The sequence below is a fragment of the Oncorhynchus keta genome, chromosome 33 (assembly GCF_023373465.1).
Source record: "Oncorhynchus keta strain PuntledgeMale-10-30-2019 chromosome 33, Oket_V2, whole genome shotgun sequence".
In the NCBI taxonomy this organism is placed as follows: Eukaryota; Metazoa; Chordata; class Actinopteri; order Salmoniformes; family Salmonidae; genus Oncorhynchus; species Oncorhynchus keta.
The window spans coordinates 21,684,314-21,701,234 of NC_068453.1; the positions used below are offsets into that span (position 1 = coordinate 21,684,314).

The 16,921-nt window shown below is 43.5% G+C and overlaps 1 protein-coding gene across 1 annotated transcript; it reads right to left on the bottom strand.

Annotated features, from left to right (window-relative positions):
- Window positions 1-1,328: 1,328 nt before the first annotated feature.
- On the bottom strand, window positions 1,329-14,581 carry LOC118365900 (protein FAM180A). Its single transcript, XM_035748200.2, has 3 exons — window positions 14,250-14,581; window positions 9,043-9,140; window positions 1,329-2,279 (listed from the first exon to the last, which is right to left on the bottom strand). Exons 1-3 carry the CDS (start codon window positions 14,326-14,328, stop codon window positions 1,929-1,931), a joined length of 528 nt encoding a protein of 175 aa, XP_035604093.1. The 5' UTR covers window positions 14,329-14,581; the 3' UTR covers window positions 1,329-1,928.
- Between the last annotated feature and the right edge of the window lie 2,340 nt (window positions 14,582-16,921).

The following is a 16,921-nucleotide window of genomic DNA, read 5'->3' on the forward strand; positions in this document are numbered from 1 at the left end:
CACTTCAAGGTCAACATTCTGGTCTAATGATATATACCGTAATGCGTTTTAGGATATTTAATCGCGTACAAAATATCTTGTTTAGTCACCTGCTGGTATAAAAAGGGTTCCCTGGATTCCGTCCTTGAAGATGTCTATCTTTTGGACTACGGGGGCCATACACCAGCGCTCTACGACTGTACAGGCTACAGCAGCCTGCTCACTGAAGTCCTGGCTGATGTGGCCACTGTACACAGAGATCTGAACCAGCAGTGGAGTATGGATATCCTTCTTCCTCAACCTGACACGGAGAAAAGAAACAGTCAACTATGTAGGGAGAGCTAACTGAAAATAATTCAGAATTCATACTGGAGCAGAGGCATATCTTATGTAATTTGGTGTGTGTGTGTGGTATGTGTGTGTGTGTGTGTGTGTGTGTGTGTGTGTACCTGGGTCATGTTTCACATAAAAACACCAAAATGGATGTCCTCGGCAACTTCACACACGGTACGTGACAATAACACAACTCAGTTGCTTTACTATAGCAATTTGTACAGTTGATAAACGAGTGAAAATATTGTCATTTTTAATTTTGCATGAAGTATCACAAACATAGATAGTAACACCTGGCAAAGTATGAACACAAGCCCAAAACCATACCTCTTCTTACCTTTGACCATCCCCGTTTCATCACTGGCATAATGGCCGAACGCCTCCCATCCTCAGAGCGCTGAAAGGAACGAAGGGTGATCTTCTTTTTTGGGGAAAAACGTTCTTCACCACAATCTGCAGTTTCTCATCAATGAGGGCTCTAGTGGGCATGGACTCACCCGTGCCTTGATGTGTGACTACCAGGAGAGCTAGACCAGTTCTATCACCATCCGGAAACAATAGCAACTGGACACAGAAAAAGAGAGGAGTTTTCCATGCAAAATGGCCGCCACCCTGAACCTGTCGTCTGTAGGCAGTGGAAGAGTGAGAAACATTGTAGGCAACAGTATGTCAATGGAAAGTCTGTTCTAGCAGCGGGGGACTATGTCGCCAACAGGACACAGATTAGGCACTCGTCTTTCTTTGAAGCCATTGAAGAGCTGGGGAATGTGTAGATCTGGGGGATGTGTAGATCTGGGGAATGTGTAGATCTGGGGGATGTGTAGATCTGGGGGATGTGTAGATCTGGGGAATGTGTAGATCTGGGGAATGTGTAGATCTGGGGAATGTGTAGATCTGGGGGATGTGTAGATCTGGGGGATGTGTAGATCTGGGGGATGTGTAGATCTGGGGGATGTGTAGATCTGGGGGATGTGTAGATCTGGGGGATGTGTAGAAAGCCTGAGGCCCCATGTTTAGCTTGGTTCATAACATGGCCATAACCATGTTACAGTTCAAATATATATATATTGATCATTATTTTATTATAATATCAATTGCAGAGAAATAAGCTGAGTAAATTGACACCCCTGTCTTCAATGTTACAGTTCAATACAATATTTCTGCACCTCATGGGACTATTTTTTTTTTCATGAAGCACCTTTTCGCAACAGGACAGTGCTGGGAAAAGATTGTGATTGTGATAAACAGTTGAGAAGATTATGACAGAAGATTTGATAAAGACCTGTAATGAATCATGACAGAGTGACTGATAAAATATTTAAAATGTTTGTTTACATCTGAAGTCCTGGAACAAGGCGAAGTCCGATAGATAGAACATGAACAGGATATTGTTCACATCCCTCCTTTTCCCACATCCTCCTTTCAATATGATTAGATCATGTCATCATTTGATCATAACCAAACACATTACATTATCAGAACAGTCATGTTGATTATACAATACAACTCAATAGAAAACATCCTTTAAATTTTCTGCCAAAAAGTGACTTGTGTTACAATATAAAATTATCAGTATATTACAGTATCTAAAAGAATGTGTCCACGTGTCCATAACACTAGTTGTGCTGAGGTGTTCTGGATAGGGGCGTCAGATCTTCTTCAATGGCCCTGAACAGCTGCAGCAGGGCGTCTCCCCACAGCTCCTTCTGGTGTTGGGAAGTGGTATGAGCTAGAGTCTGGGCAGTGTACACCATAGTGAGCACTGTGCGCTCAAAGTCCTCCCTGCTTAGGGCACCTCTGCGCTGGGACAGGTGGGAGGTCAGACGTCTGATCTCGGATAGTCTCTTGGGCAGGACGTCCTCACAGATGACCTCCAGCTTTTGGACCCTCCTCAGAGACGACAGCTCCTTGTCTGGGATCACGAAGGGCTTGTCCTCACCCTCGATCTGCAGGCCTGCCAGCAGGATCTAGAAGACAGACACAGTTGTATCAGATTCTTTACAGGTTCTGTCAGATCCACTTTTCATATGTAACCTGACTCCCATTGGCATGCATTCATGGATGCCAAGGGAAGTCAGGCTTCCCCCCAAAAATTGTCCAAGAAAAAAAGTTTAAAATAAATGTATCTTTCGTGTCAGTTTTTCAGAGGCGGAATGCATCTCACCAGAGAAAACATTAAAGCGAGTGAAATTGTACCCCTTTGTCTCTGTATGTGTAGGCCATCTATCTGATGATGTCTGGTCAAAAATAGTTTGGCATTTGTCCTCCCTTGATATAAAAAAAGCATAAAATACAGTTTTTCTCAGTCGCTTTGGTGCATTTCTTAGATCAAATGTGCAATTCTTGAAACTACTTGTACAAATTCCAAATCATCTAGTCACTTGTGCACATCATTAAAGCAAGTTCTTATTCCTTTGAACAAATTGCAATTGATAATGTACAAGTGTCAGCTTTTTTCCACATTATCAATTGCTCATGTCATGTTGATCAAAATATAGTAGATGGTTCTCTGTTGAGTCTTACCCCTCGAAACATCTAGGCATTAGTTCCTTGCATAAGCCATTACATGCAAAATTGTTGAACTATTTGTCATAAACTGTCAAGCATAGTTTTACACATTTATATTAGACCTTTTGTACAAAAACGTGAATTGATGAATCGTGCAGGTGAAATTGACCCTCACTCATGAAGGAATGTAAAGTGTTAGTTCAACCAACAATCAACCAGTTGTCTAAATTTCTCAAAGGTGTATCTCATGAAGAATCAATTGCCAAGCATATATAGACAGACCAAAAACACAGAGTTGCAATTTTCCAATAATGGATGGACCAGGAAATGAACAGGGTCAACAGCCAAGAGGAGGAGGAAGAAGAGGAGCAAGGATGCCTGGTGGAAAGGCAAAACAGAGGAAGAGGCAGAAGAGGACATAGGCTCCACCCGGCACAGCCAGAAGAGGACTGGCCACCCCACATAGCCTGGTTCCTCTCCACCCGGCACAGCCAGAAGAGGACTGGCCACCCCACATAGCCTGGTTCCTCTCTAGGTTTATAATCTCCACCCGGCACAGCCAGAAGAGGACTGGCCACCCCTCATAGCCTGGTTCCTCTCTAGGTTTATAATCTCCACCCGGCACAGCCAGAAGAGGACTGGCCACCCCTCATAGCCTGGTTCCTCTCTAGGTTTATAATCTCCACCCGGCACAGCCAGAAGAGGACTGGCCACCCCACATAGCCTGGTTCCTCTCTAGGTTTATAATCTCCACCCCTCATAGCCTGGTTCCTCTCTAGGTTTATAATCTCCACCCGGCACAGCCAGAAGAGGACTGGCCACCCCTCATAGCCTGGTTCCTCTCTAGGTTTATAATCTCCACCCGGCACAGCCAGAAGAAGACTGGCCATCCCTCATAGCCTGGTTCCTCTCTAGGTTTATAATCTCCACCCGGCACAGCCAGAAGAGGACTGGCCACCCCACATAGCCTGGTTCCTCTCTAGGTTTATAATCTCCACCCGGCACAGCCAGAAGAGGACTGGCCATCCCTCATAGCCTGGTTCCTCTCTAGGTTTATAATCTCCACCCGGCACAGCCAGAAGAGGACTGGTCACCCCACATAGCCTGGTTCCTCTCTCGGTTTATAATCTCCACCCGGCACAGCCAGAAGAGGACTGGCCATCCCTCATAGCCTGGTTCCTCTCTAGGTTTATAATCTCCACCCGGCACAGCCAGAAGAGGACTGGCCACCCCCCATAGCCTGGTTCCTCTCTAGGTTTATAATCTCCACCCGGCACAGCCAGAAGAGGACTGGCCATCCCTCATAGCCTGGTTCCTCTCTAGGTTTATAATCTCCACCCGGCACAGCCAGAAGAGGACTGGCCACCCCCCATAGCCTGGTTCCTCTCTAGGTTTCTTCCTAGGTTTTGGCCTTTCTAGGGAGTTTTTCCTAGCCACCGTGCTTCTACACCTGCATTGCTTGCTGTTTGGGGTTTTAGGCTGGGTTTCTGTACAGCACTTTGAGATATCAGCTGATGTACGAAGGGCTATATAAATACATTTGATTTGATTTGATTTAGGCGCATATCTGATGACATAAGGGCCACTATTGTAGACCATGTTGTCAATCATGGCCTTACAATGGCTGAGGCGGGTCGAAGGGTGCAGTCGAATATTGGGAGATCAACCGTGTCCTCAATAGTTCAAACGTTTTGAAGAGAGAACAGGTATGTCCACCAATGTACAGTGCACTGTTACTGTATATAAGCAGTATACTGTATACTTCCTACAGTGCTTCATATTACAGTAGTCCACTTGTATTTCACAGCATACAGAAATATACTCTATACAGATACATACTGCACCTTACATGCACCCACCTGTATGTTTTACAGTAAAATGTGTGTTTGCATAGTTTTTGATGTCGATGTGAAAGTGTGCGATGCATCACTGTATTTTTCCCCACATAGGACTGCAAGATTACCTCAAACCGGTGGCAGAGGACGCCTTTTCACACCTCAACAGGAGGAGGCTATTTGCACCATAGTCCGAGTAAACAATGCCATGAGACTCAGGGAAATACAAAGGACCATTAGGACCATTATAGAAGACAACAATGTCTTTGAAAACATCCATACGGTTAGCATCTCAACCATCGACAGGGTGCTGCATAGAAACCAGATGAGTATGAAACAGCTGTACCGTGTACCATTCCAAAGGAATGAGGACAGAGTTAAGGAGCTACGGTACCAGTATGTACAGGTAAAACATAGATCTATGTAACTACTTTACAGCAACATTCTATAGTGATACATAGTACAGTAAGCATAAACTGCACACATGTCCATTGCTGTGGAAGGAACATGCAATATATGTACATGTTACGTCACTCTTCCTTACCAAAACAAATTCATCTGTGTGTTCTGTGATATAGCGTATAATGGAGTTGGAATCAAGTTAACCCTCCCAAATGCAGAAGGCGGGTGTCGGAATATCATCGGTCACAGAGCTACTGTGGATTTGCCAGGCCAAAGGGGAGGAAATATCACCATGTGTGCTGCTATTTCGGAGCATGGTGTCCTAACCCATATCCCCCTTATAGGGCCATACAACACCCAGCATCTACTCAACATTTTAAAGACTCTCTACAGGGCTCTCATCCCTGATGATGAGAGGGGTCTTTTTAGAGAGGATTTGCCAAAGTATGTGGTCATTTGTGATAATGTGAGTTTCCATCGATCAAACATAAGGCAATGGTTTGTGACCCACCCGAGGATGCTCATAAAATTCCTCCCACCTTATTCACCATTCCTTAAGCCAATTGAGGAGTTATTTTCAGCATGGAGGTGGAAGGTGTACGATCGTCAGCCACACACATAGATGACAGTGCAATGGATGCAGCATGTGAGGACATCACAGTAGACGCCTGCAGAGGATGGATAAGGCATTCCAAAAGATTCTTTCCACGTTGCATTGGAAGGGAAAATATCCGGTGTGATGTGGATGAGAATATGTGGGTCGACAGACAGGAACGTCTGGATGTGTAGAGACAGCACAACAGTGCTGCGGGCAAAGTTGTGCCTTAGGGGTGGTTTCCGGTGTTTCTTTCTAATTTTTTTTTTTTTTTTCCTTTGTGCCTCTTGGGTTGTCCAGTCTCTTTCAATCAATAACCCACATACAGTAATAAGTAAATAGCACTGTTAAAATTGATATATGCCATAGAAGTGCAGCCTAGTGCATTTTCAGTAGCTGTCATCCAAACTGTAGCCTAAGTTTACATCAAATCAAATCAAATGTATTTATATAGCCCTTCATACATCAGCTGATATCTTAAAGTGCTGTACAGAAACCCAGCCTAAAACCCCAAACAGCAAGCAATGCAGATGTAGAAGCACAGTGGCTAGGAAAAACTCCCTACGGTAATACTGTCAAAGTACACAGTTACATTGACAACATGCCTAAACATTTTGACGACCTTGTTCGTGAACAATGACTCAATGACTTATCATTCTGATGACACTGACATGATCATTGGCATGAATATTTACTTTTGAGAGATGTACTAATGATTTTTAGTGACTGACTAGCTTTAGAAACATATCTATTGCATATATTGCAATTTGTACAAATTGTTCTGAGAAATGCACTTATTATTTTGCACATGTTAGGGATGATGTGAAAAATGAACCAAAGCGACTGAGAAAAACTGTAATAGCCAATCAGTGTTGAGCTAAATTGTTAATGGTCCTGGCTCACCAAAAAAGTGTCAAGGGAAGCCAGTTTGGATTTGGCTTCACTCCTATCACATCGAGACCCAAACGTCATTGACAAAAACAACTTGAATTGTTGCATTTCGTTGTATTGTTGTCCTTTGGTGGCTAGCTAGCTAGCTAAAATTGTCCCTTTCCTAAATTATCCATCGGTGGAGATAGGGATTTGGACTTGCGGTTTTACTTAATTCACCATACTGGCAAATTATTATAACTTTGATTCTGATCCGAGGATAAATTCATACATTGGCCTGAGAGGATGGAAGGTCAATATGTAGCTAGATGTAGAAGGCTAATGTTAACTAGCTAATGTTTCCAATGAAAGGAAGTTAGTCTTGCGAGCAAACATTTTAGCCAGGTAGTCTAGGACAACAAAAAATAAAAGCATGTACTGTATAACAGAGTCATAGACCGTTTCGTCAACATGAAAGAGAGGACAACGGCATTGGCATTTCTCTACAAGTAGGGTGAGTGAACGTGTTTTTTCTACTTGTACACACACAAAAAAAACACACACACAGAGAGAGAGAGACAGAGAGAGAGACAGACAGAGACACAGGGACACAGAGAGACAGAGAGACAGAGACAGAGAGAGACAGAGAGAGAGAGAGAGAGAGAGAGAGAGAGAGAGAGAGAGAGAGAGAGAGAGAGAGAGAGAGAAATCAGAACCACGGAAAGCCACATCATATTTAGCTCACGTTGATTGGACTAAATCATTTTTGGTGTCTTTTAGTTGTGACTGTATTAGACTAAGCATAGGTGGTTTGATAATGTTGAAATGTCGAAGATGAAATAGTGCTGGAATTGTGGAGGCCGCTCCTGTTTCTTTGCGACTTGCGGTACCTCTCCATGGTTCTAAATCAATAGCTGTTAAGTAGTCCAAAAATTTCAGAAACATTCATTTGCTTGCCCATGCTGTAGTTCATGTAACTGTTGGTTACATTCAATATGCTTTGTGGACTTCACTGGACAGAGGTTGCTCTCTGGTTTTGTAATGATGAAACAAAGGCCTGGTTGAGTTTATTCTGCCAGTGTTTTCTTGTTGTCTCGTCCGTAGGTCTATATATCATGGTGTCAAGACGTATGAACTAACAGGTTATAGAGCAAACAACGCAATTATCACAACACATAGGTTGTAATATGTTTTTTAAAATCCTGTCTTGGTTTCCCCAGTGATTTTACCCACACACTACGACTGATGACGACTGCTGACTGAGGCTTCAGCTTCCCTTTCCCAGTGGGTCAAAACTACGTTCCTGCTCCAACCATGACTCTCATTGTCCAAGTTCAACTGTATGAAATTCAGAAAGTTTGAACCCATGAGCACTGTTTGCCTACAGCTTCTCTGTCTCTGTCCTTCCCACCTTCGATCTCCATGTCCCTGCTGCACGACGAGCGATGGTACCCACAGGATTCACATCAAACAGGAAAGTTTCAGCTCTTCAATTAGTAGGAGAAGAGGAGTCAAACATTTAATACGTCTTTAACTTTCACTTCTCTCTCTGAATGGAACTCTGAGGAGATACACACACCTACACACATAGGCCCACTGCTAAAGACAAGAGCTCTCCAACTTTGCTTACTGCACACGTACCTCTTGGTTTCCGTTGTTTGCTCAGCTATGTTCTGAGTTCTGTCATAACAAATAGTAGAAATGTAGCCTCTTCCCATACTGTAATGCCCAATTCCAAATCAGCCCTTAGACTCTATGCGCTCTCAGATCTCCATAAGGGTCTATGGGCCAATTTGATATTTGGCACTGACAAGGACTGATAGAAGAGTTTACTACAGCATGGAGAAAGGGGTCCCTACGGGACCTACAACTCGTTGAGGTAACTAACAGAGTCTCTGAAAGTCAAGAATTCTTCCCAAAAGCACAAGAGATGAGCTATCAGGTATTTTTGACTTGTTAAGCCTAAGATATTTTATTTGGAAGCAATGGTGAATATAAAAGCTTGAGTAGCATTGATTCTGATGCAACATGTTTTGCTGCTACCCCACAAGATTCACAAACCTTGAATAACCTATAACCTCTGTGTCCATGTTTTCCACTCAAACATCAGAGCGGTGGATGGTTGAGCAGTATATTTCCAGACATAATGTTTGCTTCTTGGGCTCCAACATACCAAATGTAGTATGTGTGGATGAATCTGGGTTGTGCCCACAGTGGATATGGTCTGGCTCAACAACGAGAAGAAGCAGGGACCTCTGGGATATGGAGTTCAATGTCAGAACATTATTTAGTAATAAAGTCAAAACTATCTGAGAGGAGGGTCTCTAGATGATCCATTGTGGGTCGGAGAGAAGAGCCAGACTGTTACAGACTGAGAGCATGCAATACAACTTTACATTTGTGGAAGATTTAACTTTATTTGACAACAATCTTCTTGTTTCCATGTAACATTCACAATGAGTTAAATCCCCTTTAAACCCATTAATGTAATTTAAGCAGAGATGGCTATTGTCGACTCACCTCAAACAGCAGGTTAACATCTTCCACAGAGTTCTGGAAGGTGGGGTTGACCAATGAGTGTGCGCCACGCTTCACTCTAAAGGCTGATGGGTAAAGGGCTAAATAGAAAGGGGAGAGAAAGTGAGAAGAGGAGAGATAGCATTGTGAGTAGTTGAATGACTCATTAAACCAATGGCAACCCATTGAGCGGGTGAATATGGTTGCTGTTATTGTGACCAGGAGGTCAGTCAAACTCAGCACACGTTGCAGTATTTACGCAGTGGCATACAGTATACAATATAGTCAAATACATTGACACAGTGGCTCTTGGTCATGTAAAATCCTACACTTACTGCATACTGTAAACATGTCTACGTAGGTTAAACTATCGAGCCGCAGGTTTGTGGGAGACAACTAGGGTGCAAACTGCAGCAGACGTTCCTATGTGAAACCGGGTGAAAACCTTTTAACCTCTGACACCGGTAATCGCAAGTATGTCCCACGTTATAGATGTCCCCTCTTTTCAAAGAGCCAGGTGTGTCTATAGGGCATAGGCTATAGGGTAGGACGGTCAGATTTCAAAGTGTCAGGGCATATGTGCCGCAGCAGGCCTGAGAGTTCAGGATCTGTGGTCTGCTCTTCATAAAAGCCCTCTCTCTCAGCCTTCAGAACCGCGGACTAAGGCAGCTCTGTCATTTATAAGGGGAGCTAACCAGGAGCAGAAGCAGAGAAACACCTGGACACAAGCTTACCAACTGGGTTCCAACCTTGGTCTCTTGCATACCACAGGACTGCTGAGCTAAAGGCAGCTCCTGAGCTAAATGCAGCTAAGTCAGGTATTCTGATCTCAGATGAGACCATTCACTGAACCACCTCCTTCACACCTATTCTTTGACCTGTACGGGAGATGTAGTAGTTATTATATCTACAAACTCGCCTGTTTTCTCAAAAATGACCTAGGCCTGATTAACATTAAGTGAGATAATGAGACTTTGAGCGGCTTCATTCAACAGTGTTTCCTCTGTATTACTCTGAGCTGCTTCTTAACAGTGAGGGGATGATTTGAGGCAGGAGTCACAGTAGTGACATGATAATACCCTTCACCTGTTTGAGAGACAGCTACAGTACATAGGGACATTCTTGTGGTCAAGTATTTGACCTCAACAGAAAAATATGACACGTTGAGAAATGTTGTTAACATGACCTAGAGATGACCCAGCCCAACCCAAAGAAAGTCTGGTGCAACAGCATCTCTCCCTCAATACCTTATTTGCTTTCTTTTCCATTACAGCCCTGAATACCTGGCAGGGACTGTTTTGAAAGTACAGGGCCATGTGCTTTTGGGTTGAAGGGTCAGGTACAGACAGACAAGGTCCAAATAAGAAGCTTGATTGGAAGTCGGAGCATGTATGAAGTGGACACAAACAGACCATCGATCATGCAGTGCCTCAGTCTGTCTGAGGAATGCCTGGGCCCTGGACAGAACAGAAAGGTCATGGTAGGAACACAGCGTGACTAGGGGTAAATTACGTTTTCCTCTCAACAGTCAAGAGTTCAACGCGGTTGTGACTGAGCTTTATAAAACATAACATGCAGGGAACTGTTTGTCCATACTTTACTCTCATTCTCTCATAGAATGTCACTCTCTGGTAGGTGTTGTGTCTATCTGAGCTTGGATAGATTCCCTACTACTGTAGAACGTGCTCTTGTTACTAATCTAAGCCAGATATCCAATCACTGTACAGTAATCTGCTGTTTGAGCCAAGAGAAATATAGGCTCACTGAGCTTAATGAGGGTCATAGTTTAACATTGTCCCACTCAATGGAAACTGATCAGGAATAAGCTCCTGGTCAACTGACACCCAGCACAATTCCACTCACTGTTTTCCGACTGTACTCCTTATGGAATCTGATCCAAGACCAGCTCTTGCTACTCCCAGTCCCCCTCCACTGAACTTCTAACTGTCCCGCCACCAAGGTCTCACATTCTCGACAGGACAACACTTGCCACATTCTCCCCATTCAGAAACATGGTTAAAGAAGCAGCGTGGGAATGTATAAGCATACAGAACACACCCATTGGGACAACAACTTTTATTGGCACAGAGCCCGTGTGAACAGTGAGGTTATGAGGTCTATGAGGTTCATTTCCATGCTTCGTTTTCCATTAATCGTTTGATGTTAAGGCGATGCTGTACCTCTGTGGAGATATTAGCTCCAAAATGGCTGCTCCAACCAGCCAGCAATTTTTATGGGTTTCACCAGTAGTTGCTCAGGCGCCATACATACAGCAGCTGCGAGGAATGCCAGACATTGCCGTCATCATTTTCACCCAGATTTGGGCTGATATGTGCTACTGTGCATCCAAGTGTGATAATGATTCAGTATGTACTGGAAAGCCTAAGCCCCAATGTTGACTTTCATCCAGTAGCACATCCTTTCCTGATGCTTTCCAGTGTGTATCTATAAGTGGAGGAAGGTGGAGCTGGAATTCCACACACACAGATGATACGTTGAGTTCATTGTGTTGAGCTCGAGTCAGAAGTGAAGAACAGGAGGGAACCTTCTTTTCACCTCAGCAGAACAACAGCAACACAAAGAAACATCTATGTTCAATGCCCATGTGATGTGTAACCTTGCCTGAGACCTGAAGACTTGTGTAATGCCTAGGCTTTAGCTCAGCGGGCCAACACAGTCGTCTGATACACAGTAGCCTCGGTCTCCAAATCTAGCCGGTCACATATGGAATAAGTGGTTGCTGGTTTAAAGTGGATGATCCACCTCTGCAAGCAGATCTCAGTTTTCAAAGCTCTGAGCTAGAAGAAACCAATCATCGCGTTTGCTAGACTAAATAACCAGTGTTTGCTAGACTAAAAAAACAGTGTTTGCTAGACTAAATAACCAGTGTTTGCTAGACTAAATAACCAGTGTTTGCTAGACTAAATAACCAGTGTTTGCTAGACTAAATAATCAGTGTTTGCTAGACTAAATAATCAGTGTTTGCTAGACTAAATAACCAGTGTTTGCTAGACTAAATAACCAGTGTTTGCTAGACTAAATAATCAGTGTTTGCTAGACTAAATAACCAGTGCTTGCTAGACTAAATAATCAGTGTTTGCTAGACTAAATAATCAGTGTTTGCTAGACTAAATAATCAGTGTTTGCTAGACTAAATAACCAGTGTTTGCTAGACTAAATAACCAGTGTTTGCTAGACTAAATAATCAGTGTTTGCTAGACTAAATAATCAGTGTTTGCTAGACTAAATAATCAGTGTTTGCTTGGACACTGTCCGTGTCCTCACAAACAAGCAGGGAACTTGTAATCTCCCTCTAAGCACATGCAATGAGCCAGGGGATTACACAAAGCCATTCATTACAATCAGTGCTAAATGGTCTTGGCTGGGGCCTCCCGGGTCGCGCAGTGGTTAAGGGCGCTGTACTGCAGCTCCAACTGTGCCATCAGAGTCCCTGGGTTCACGCCCAGGCTCTGTTGTAACCGGCCGCGACCGGGAGGTCCGTGGGGCGACGCACAATTGGCCTAGCGTCGTCCGGGTTAGGGAGGGATTGGTCGGTAGGGATGTCCTTGTCTCATCGCGCACCAGCGACTCCTGTGGCGCTGTGTTAAGAAGCAGTACGGCTGGCTGGGTTGTGTATCGGAGGACGCATGACTTTCAACCTTCGTCTCTCCCGAGCCCGTACGGGAGTTGTAGCGATGAGACAAGATAGTAGCTACTACAACAATTGGATACCACGAAATTGGGGAGAAAAAGGTGTAAAATAATAAATAAATAAATAAATGGTCTTGGCTGGAATTGTGTCTTGATTTGAGAAAAGCAGCAAAAACAGAGGTCACTGGCATCCAGGTTTACAGTAATGGTTATTTGGATTAAAGTCAGAGCCAAAACCAAAGTCAGGAACATTTCCCATACTACAACTGATGAATGATGTTTTCTTAACCAGTTTACACATTTCTAAACTGATATTTTCCACAGAATAGACACACTACGGAGCAAGCTAAGTATATGTCCTAATTAGAACATTCCCAGTGGGCCGAAGACCTGAGAGCTCCAAATATGGGACAAGATATGTCACAATATTGAAGGGATAACAATACATCAAGTCAGACATGCAGATGTTTTTCCAAGCTGCTGCAGTCGAAACAGCTGGGGAAGAATGTGGCAGCAGTCAGAGGGACACAGTGGGCCAGAGACAGTCACATGGGCTACACTTACAGTTTGTCCCCTATTCTAAATCACAGTCTGCATGTCCCCTCTATCAAATCATAAATATTCAGATGTGGTCTTTAGGGGCGATCTGACATTCAATAGCCATACAGTAGATAAGCTTAGTACTAGTATGACATGGATGTAATGATGTAATAATATATTCAGAATGGATACTGAGACACATTGACTGATTGACAGACCAGTTTCCCCTCTGGGACTAATAAAGTTTGTATTATTTTATCTGATCATGTCAGGCTCGTATCCACACAGACACATCATGCATATGACTGGATCTCATCTGCCAGCAAAGATCTGAGCTAAGTCGCATTTCCTGAAGCATGTTCAACATCATGTGACTGATTCAGTGATTGAAATCCACCCTCCTACATTCCTTAATTTGGAGGGATCTATTTTTGGCCGTCGACATTTCTAAGGAAGCAAACATTGACGTGTGAGGGAGGGAGGGAGGGAGGGAGGGAGGGAGCGAAAATGTATGAATGTGGATCCAAATGTTTGGACCCAATTACAAGAAGGCACGTGAAGTTGTTTTTCGCTGGGAACTTTGTTGTAAAATATTCTGAAAATATATTCTCTCTCCTTCTCGTCAACACAATCATATACATACAGGAGACTAACACCCACAGCCTTGCCAAAGCAAACAAAACATTTGTCTTTTCTTCAAAAAACATAAAATATCATAAAAGTCTGCAAACACATCCGAACAAAAGTCTGCATACATTTGTTTTTGCCTAGTTAACTCCATCTAAATAATCTATTTGGCAGCTAAATGTTCAGTTATAATAACACACAACGGTACTTAATACATAACCATATTGTATATGTTTTCCTTTGATTCCAAAATGCAGTTCATTACATCTTATTGCTCTTAGTTCTGAAAACGTCTACACAACAACCATGAACTTTCTATGAACGTGTCTGTGTTGACCCCTCAAACTGACCTGAAGTCAGCCTAAACTCTATGAGGTGCTCAGGTGTCCTACCTTTCCTCCAGTGTTGAGCAGCAGCCAGGAACAGCTGGCAGTAGAACACAGTGATGAGTAGACCCCACCGATGCATCATGCTGACTCTTGGCCCAGCGCACACACACTGACACTGCCCTGTCGTCTGTCTGTCTCAATGGGATCTGAATGTGGATCAGTCACCAGCTAATCAAGGCAGCCAGCCAGGCCCCAGCTGGAGAGAGCTGTGTACAAACAACCCTCAGGAGAATGAGGTAAGAACGCTGACTGGAGCACTGCTAAACCACTTCACATGCAACTGCTTCATCCTTTCCTCTCCACCACTCTGTCTGTCTGTTTCTCTCTCTCCTCCCCTTCCCTATCTCTGCCTCCCCCCTCTCTCTCTGTCTGTGACTGAGTGCTGAGTTCCCTCTGGCCAGGCTGTCTGGGATGTCATCTGGAAGTCATCAAGACCCAGGGAATGGCTGCTCTGTTAGTGGCTGGCCTGCCGCTCACCGTGCTACTGGCTGAGGCAGAGCTGACACCAGACTGGCTGCAGTTAGTCTAGAACCTGTAAAACCTGTCCAGTATCATCATCATCATCCTCGTGGTCTCCGTCTTTTCCAATATGGCCCATTTGCATAATGGTCATCATGGTCATATCGTAACCTCGTTCCCAGGCTTATTGCTACCTCACACAGAGACAACGATGGTGGCTGAGACTATCACTACTGTGAGGAATACCACGTCTCCATCATCGTCTTCATCTTCATTATCATCATACTCTGTCTTAGAATCCACCTGCAGCTGTGTCTGACAGCTTCATCACAGACAAGAGTAAAACACCAATATCTGCCCACTTCAAATACATCCACTCCACATACAACAGACTACAGTGCAGTATAGCATTTCAGGGTTCTCTTCGTCTCTCCATTGTCCTCTCAACAGTTTCTGTTCTCTTTGTAGTCACATGATGTCAGTTACAATAACATTCAGAACTCTCGCTACCAGGGCCAAGGAGCATAGTGGTTTGCTCAGGAATCCAGGGGCTTTGCTTTGGTTGGCCTGTCCTCTGAGATGAAGGCAGGGAATAAAGGAAAATAACTGGAGAAACCAAGGGATTTCAGAAACGAGTCTGCTATTATTAAATAGAATTACACCATTCTACCTCAGCTTACTGACTGCGGATGACAAATGTTTTTGCAGTATGTATTTCAGAGCTCAACCAATATCTGCTATATCAGTACTCTACTGCTGAGAACTAATGGTCTATGTATAAATTATCATTTGGGTTAAATGTTTTGTTTTACAATTACTGCTTCTATATTATCAGCTCATGATCATAAAAAATATGACCGATGACTGATATGAAATCTAAATGAAAATCTAAAATTCCCAGCGGTTTTAATTACCCACTTCACATCACTATTGACACCACCTTGATTAGGTAACTTCAAACATTTCACTGATATACCAGGCAATGCTGGAGGCCATGATTAATTGAGTGCCCGCTAAAGTTATTTGCTTTACGAACACAATATGTTGAATTGAAACGTTCTCCTCTAAAACCAGATGGGCACCTGAGGTATTCTACCCTTCCGTGTCTCACTGAAGGAACAGTATGTTCAAATAAAGGATGATGAGAGAAGGTGATGATATTCCCAGTGAACAAGTTTTAACACCTGTCTCTCAGTACATTACACAATCAACTCATAAGGTAATAACAGATGGTGTTCCTGAGTCGGAGAGAACAATGTCCAGCAGGTAAAGAAAACCTCACCACAGCCGGTCTCTCGTCTCCTTACTGGAAGGGTCATGGTAGAGAGGAACTCCAGTCTTTTTGTTGACCTACCCAGCACCTTTACTCTTAGAAGAAAGACCGTAGTAAATCAGCCTGTTGAAATGGATGAGGAGGTGACACTGTGACACAGGACCATGTCCACAGCCAGGATTTACTCCTAGTAAGGTCAAATGGTCGAATTAAACATATCCCAGAGGTCACATGGTCAAGTCAAGCATATCCCTAACTGTAGGCTAAAAAATAAAATGAGGTCCACAGGAGCTCCTGGATACATGAGCAGGAAAAAGTCCCGTCTCTAATCATTTCTACTGACGTGTAGTTCTCCATTTACCAGCAGGGGGAAGGCTAAGAACATTCTGTATGTTTCTTGTTTTCCCCATCACTCCAGCACCCATCAGACTGATGCTGTTTTCAAACTATTTTGGTGATGCTGCGTGAATTTGAGAATGAATTCTATTAAGATAAATGCTCACGATATGAAGCACTTGAGAGAGATGTAAGGGTTGTTTGGGTTCAGGTCCAGGTGGGGACCCTTGAGAAATCGCTCAAGTGCTTAATTGCCCAAGTCGTGCTGTAAAGCTCGGTAATGCATAAAATATGCAAATGAATAGGAGGGCATTAGAAGTCTGTAAAAGCTTCAATAGTCAAATTACCTTTAGACAAGACAAGTGCAGCTGCAGTCCCCACAGGAGAACTACAAAAGAAAAGCATATTAATGTATACACTTCAGACTCTAAATGTCACATGACTGTAAATACCAGCAATCAGGATGGGGCAGAATATACAGAATAGTTATTTGAGCTGTAGCAAAAGGTTTAATGGACAATATCAATTCTTGGCAGGGTCAGCACCAGTGCCTATCTGATACGTCTTCCACCACACAATTCCGAGTCATCCAATATCAAGATTGAAC

Excerpts from the sequence above, each read along its gene's own strand:
- LOC118365900 (XM_035748200.2), bottom strand. The coding sequence starts at position 14,328 with ATGATGCATCGGTGGGGTCTACTCATCACTGTGTTCTACTGCCAGCTG. Across the intron at positions 9,141-14,249 it reads TGCTCAACACTGGAGGAAAG|CCCTTTACCCATCAGCCTTT; the intron begins GTAGGACACCTG and ends CTTTCTATTTAG. Across the intron at positions 2,280-9,042 it reads ATGTTAACCTGCTGTTTGAG|ATCCTGCTGGCAGGCCTGCA; the intron begins GTGAGTCGACAA and ends TCTGTCTTCTAG.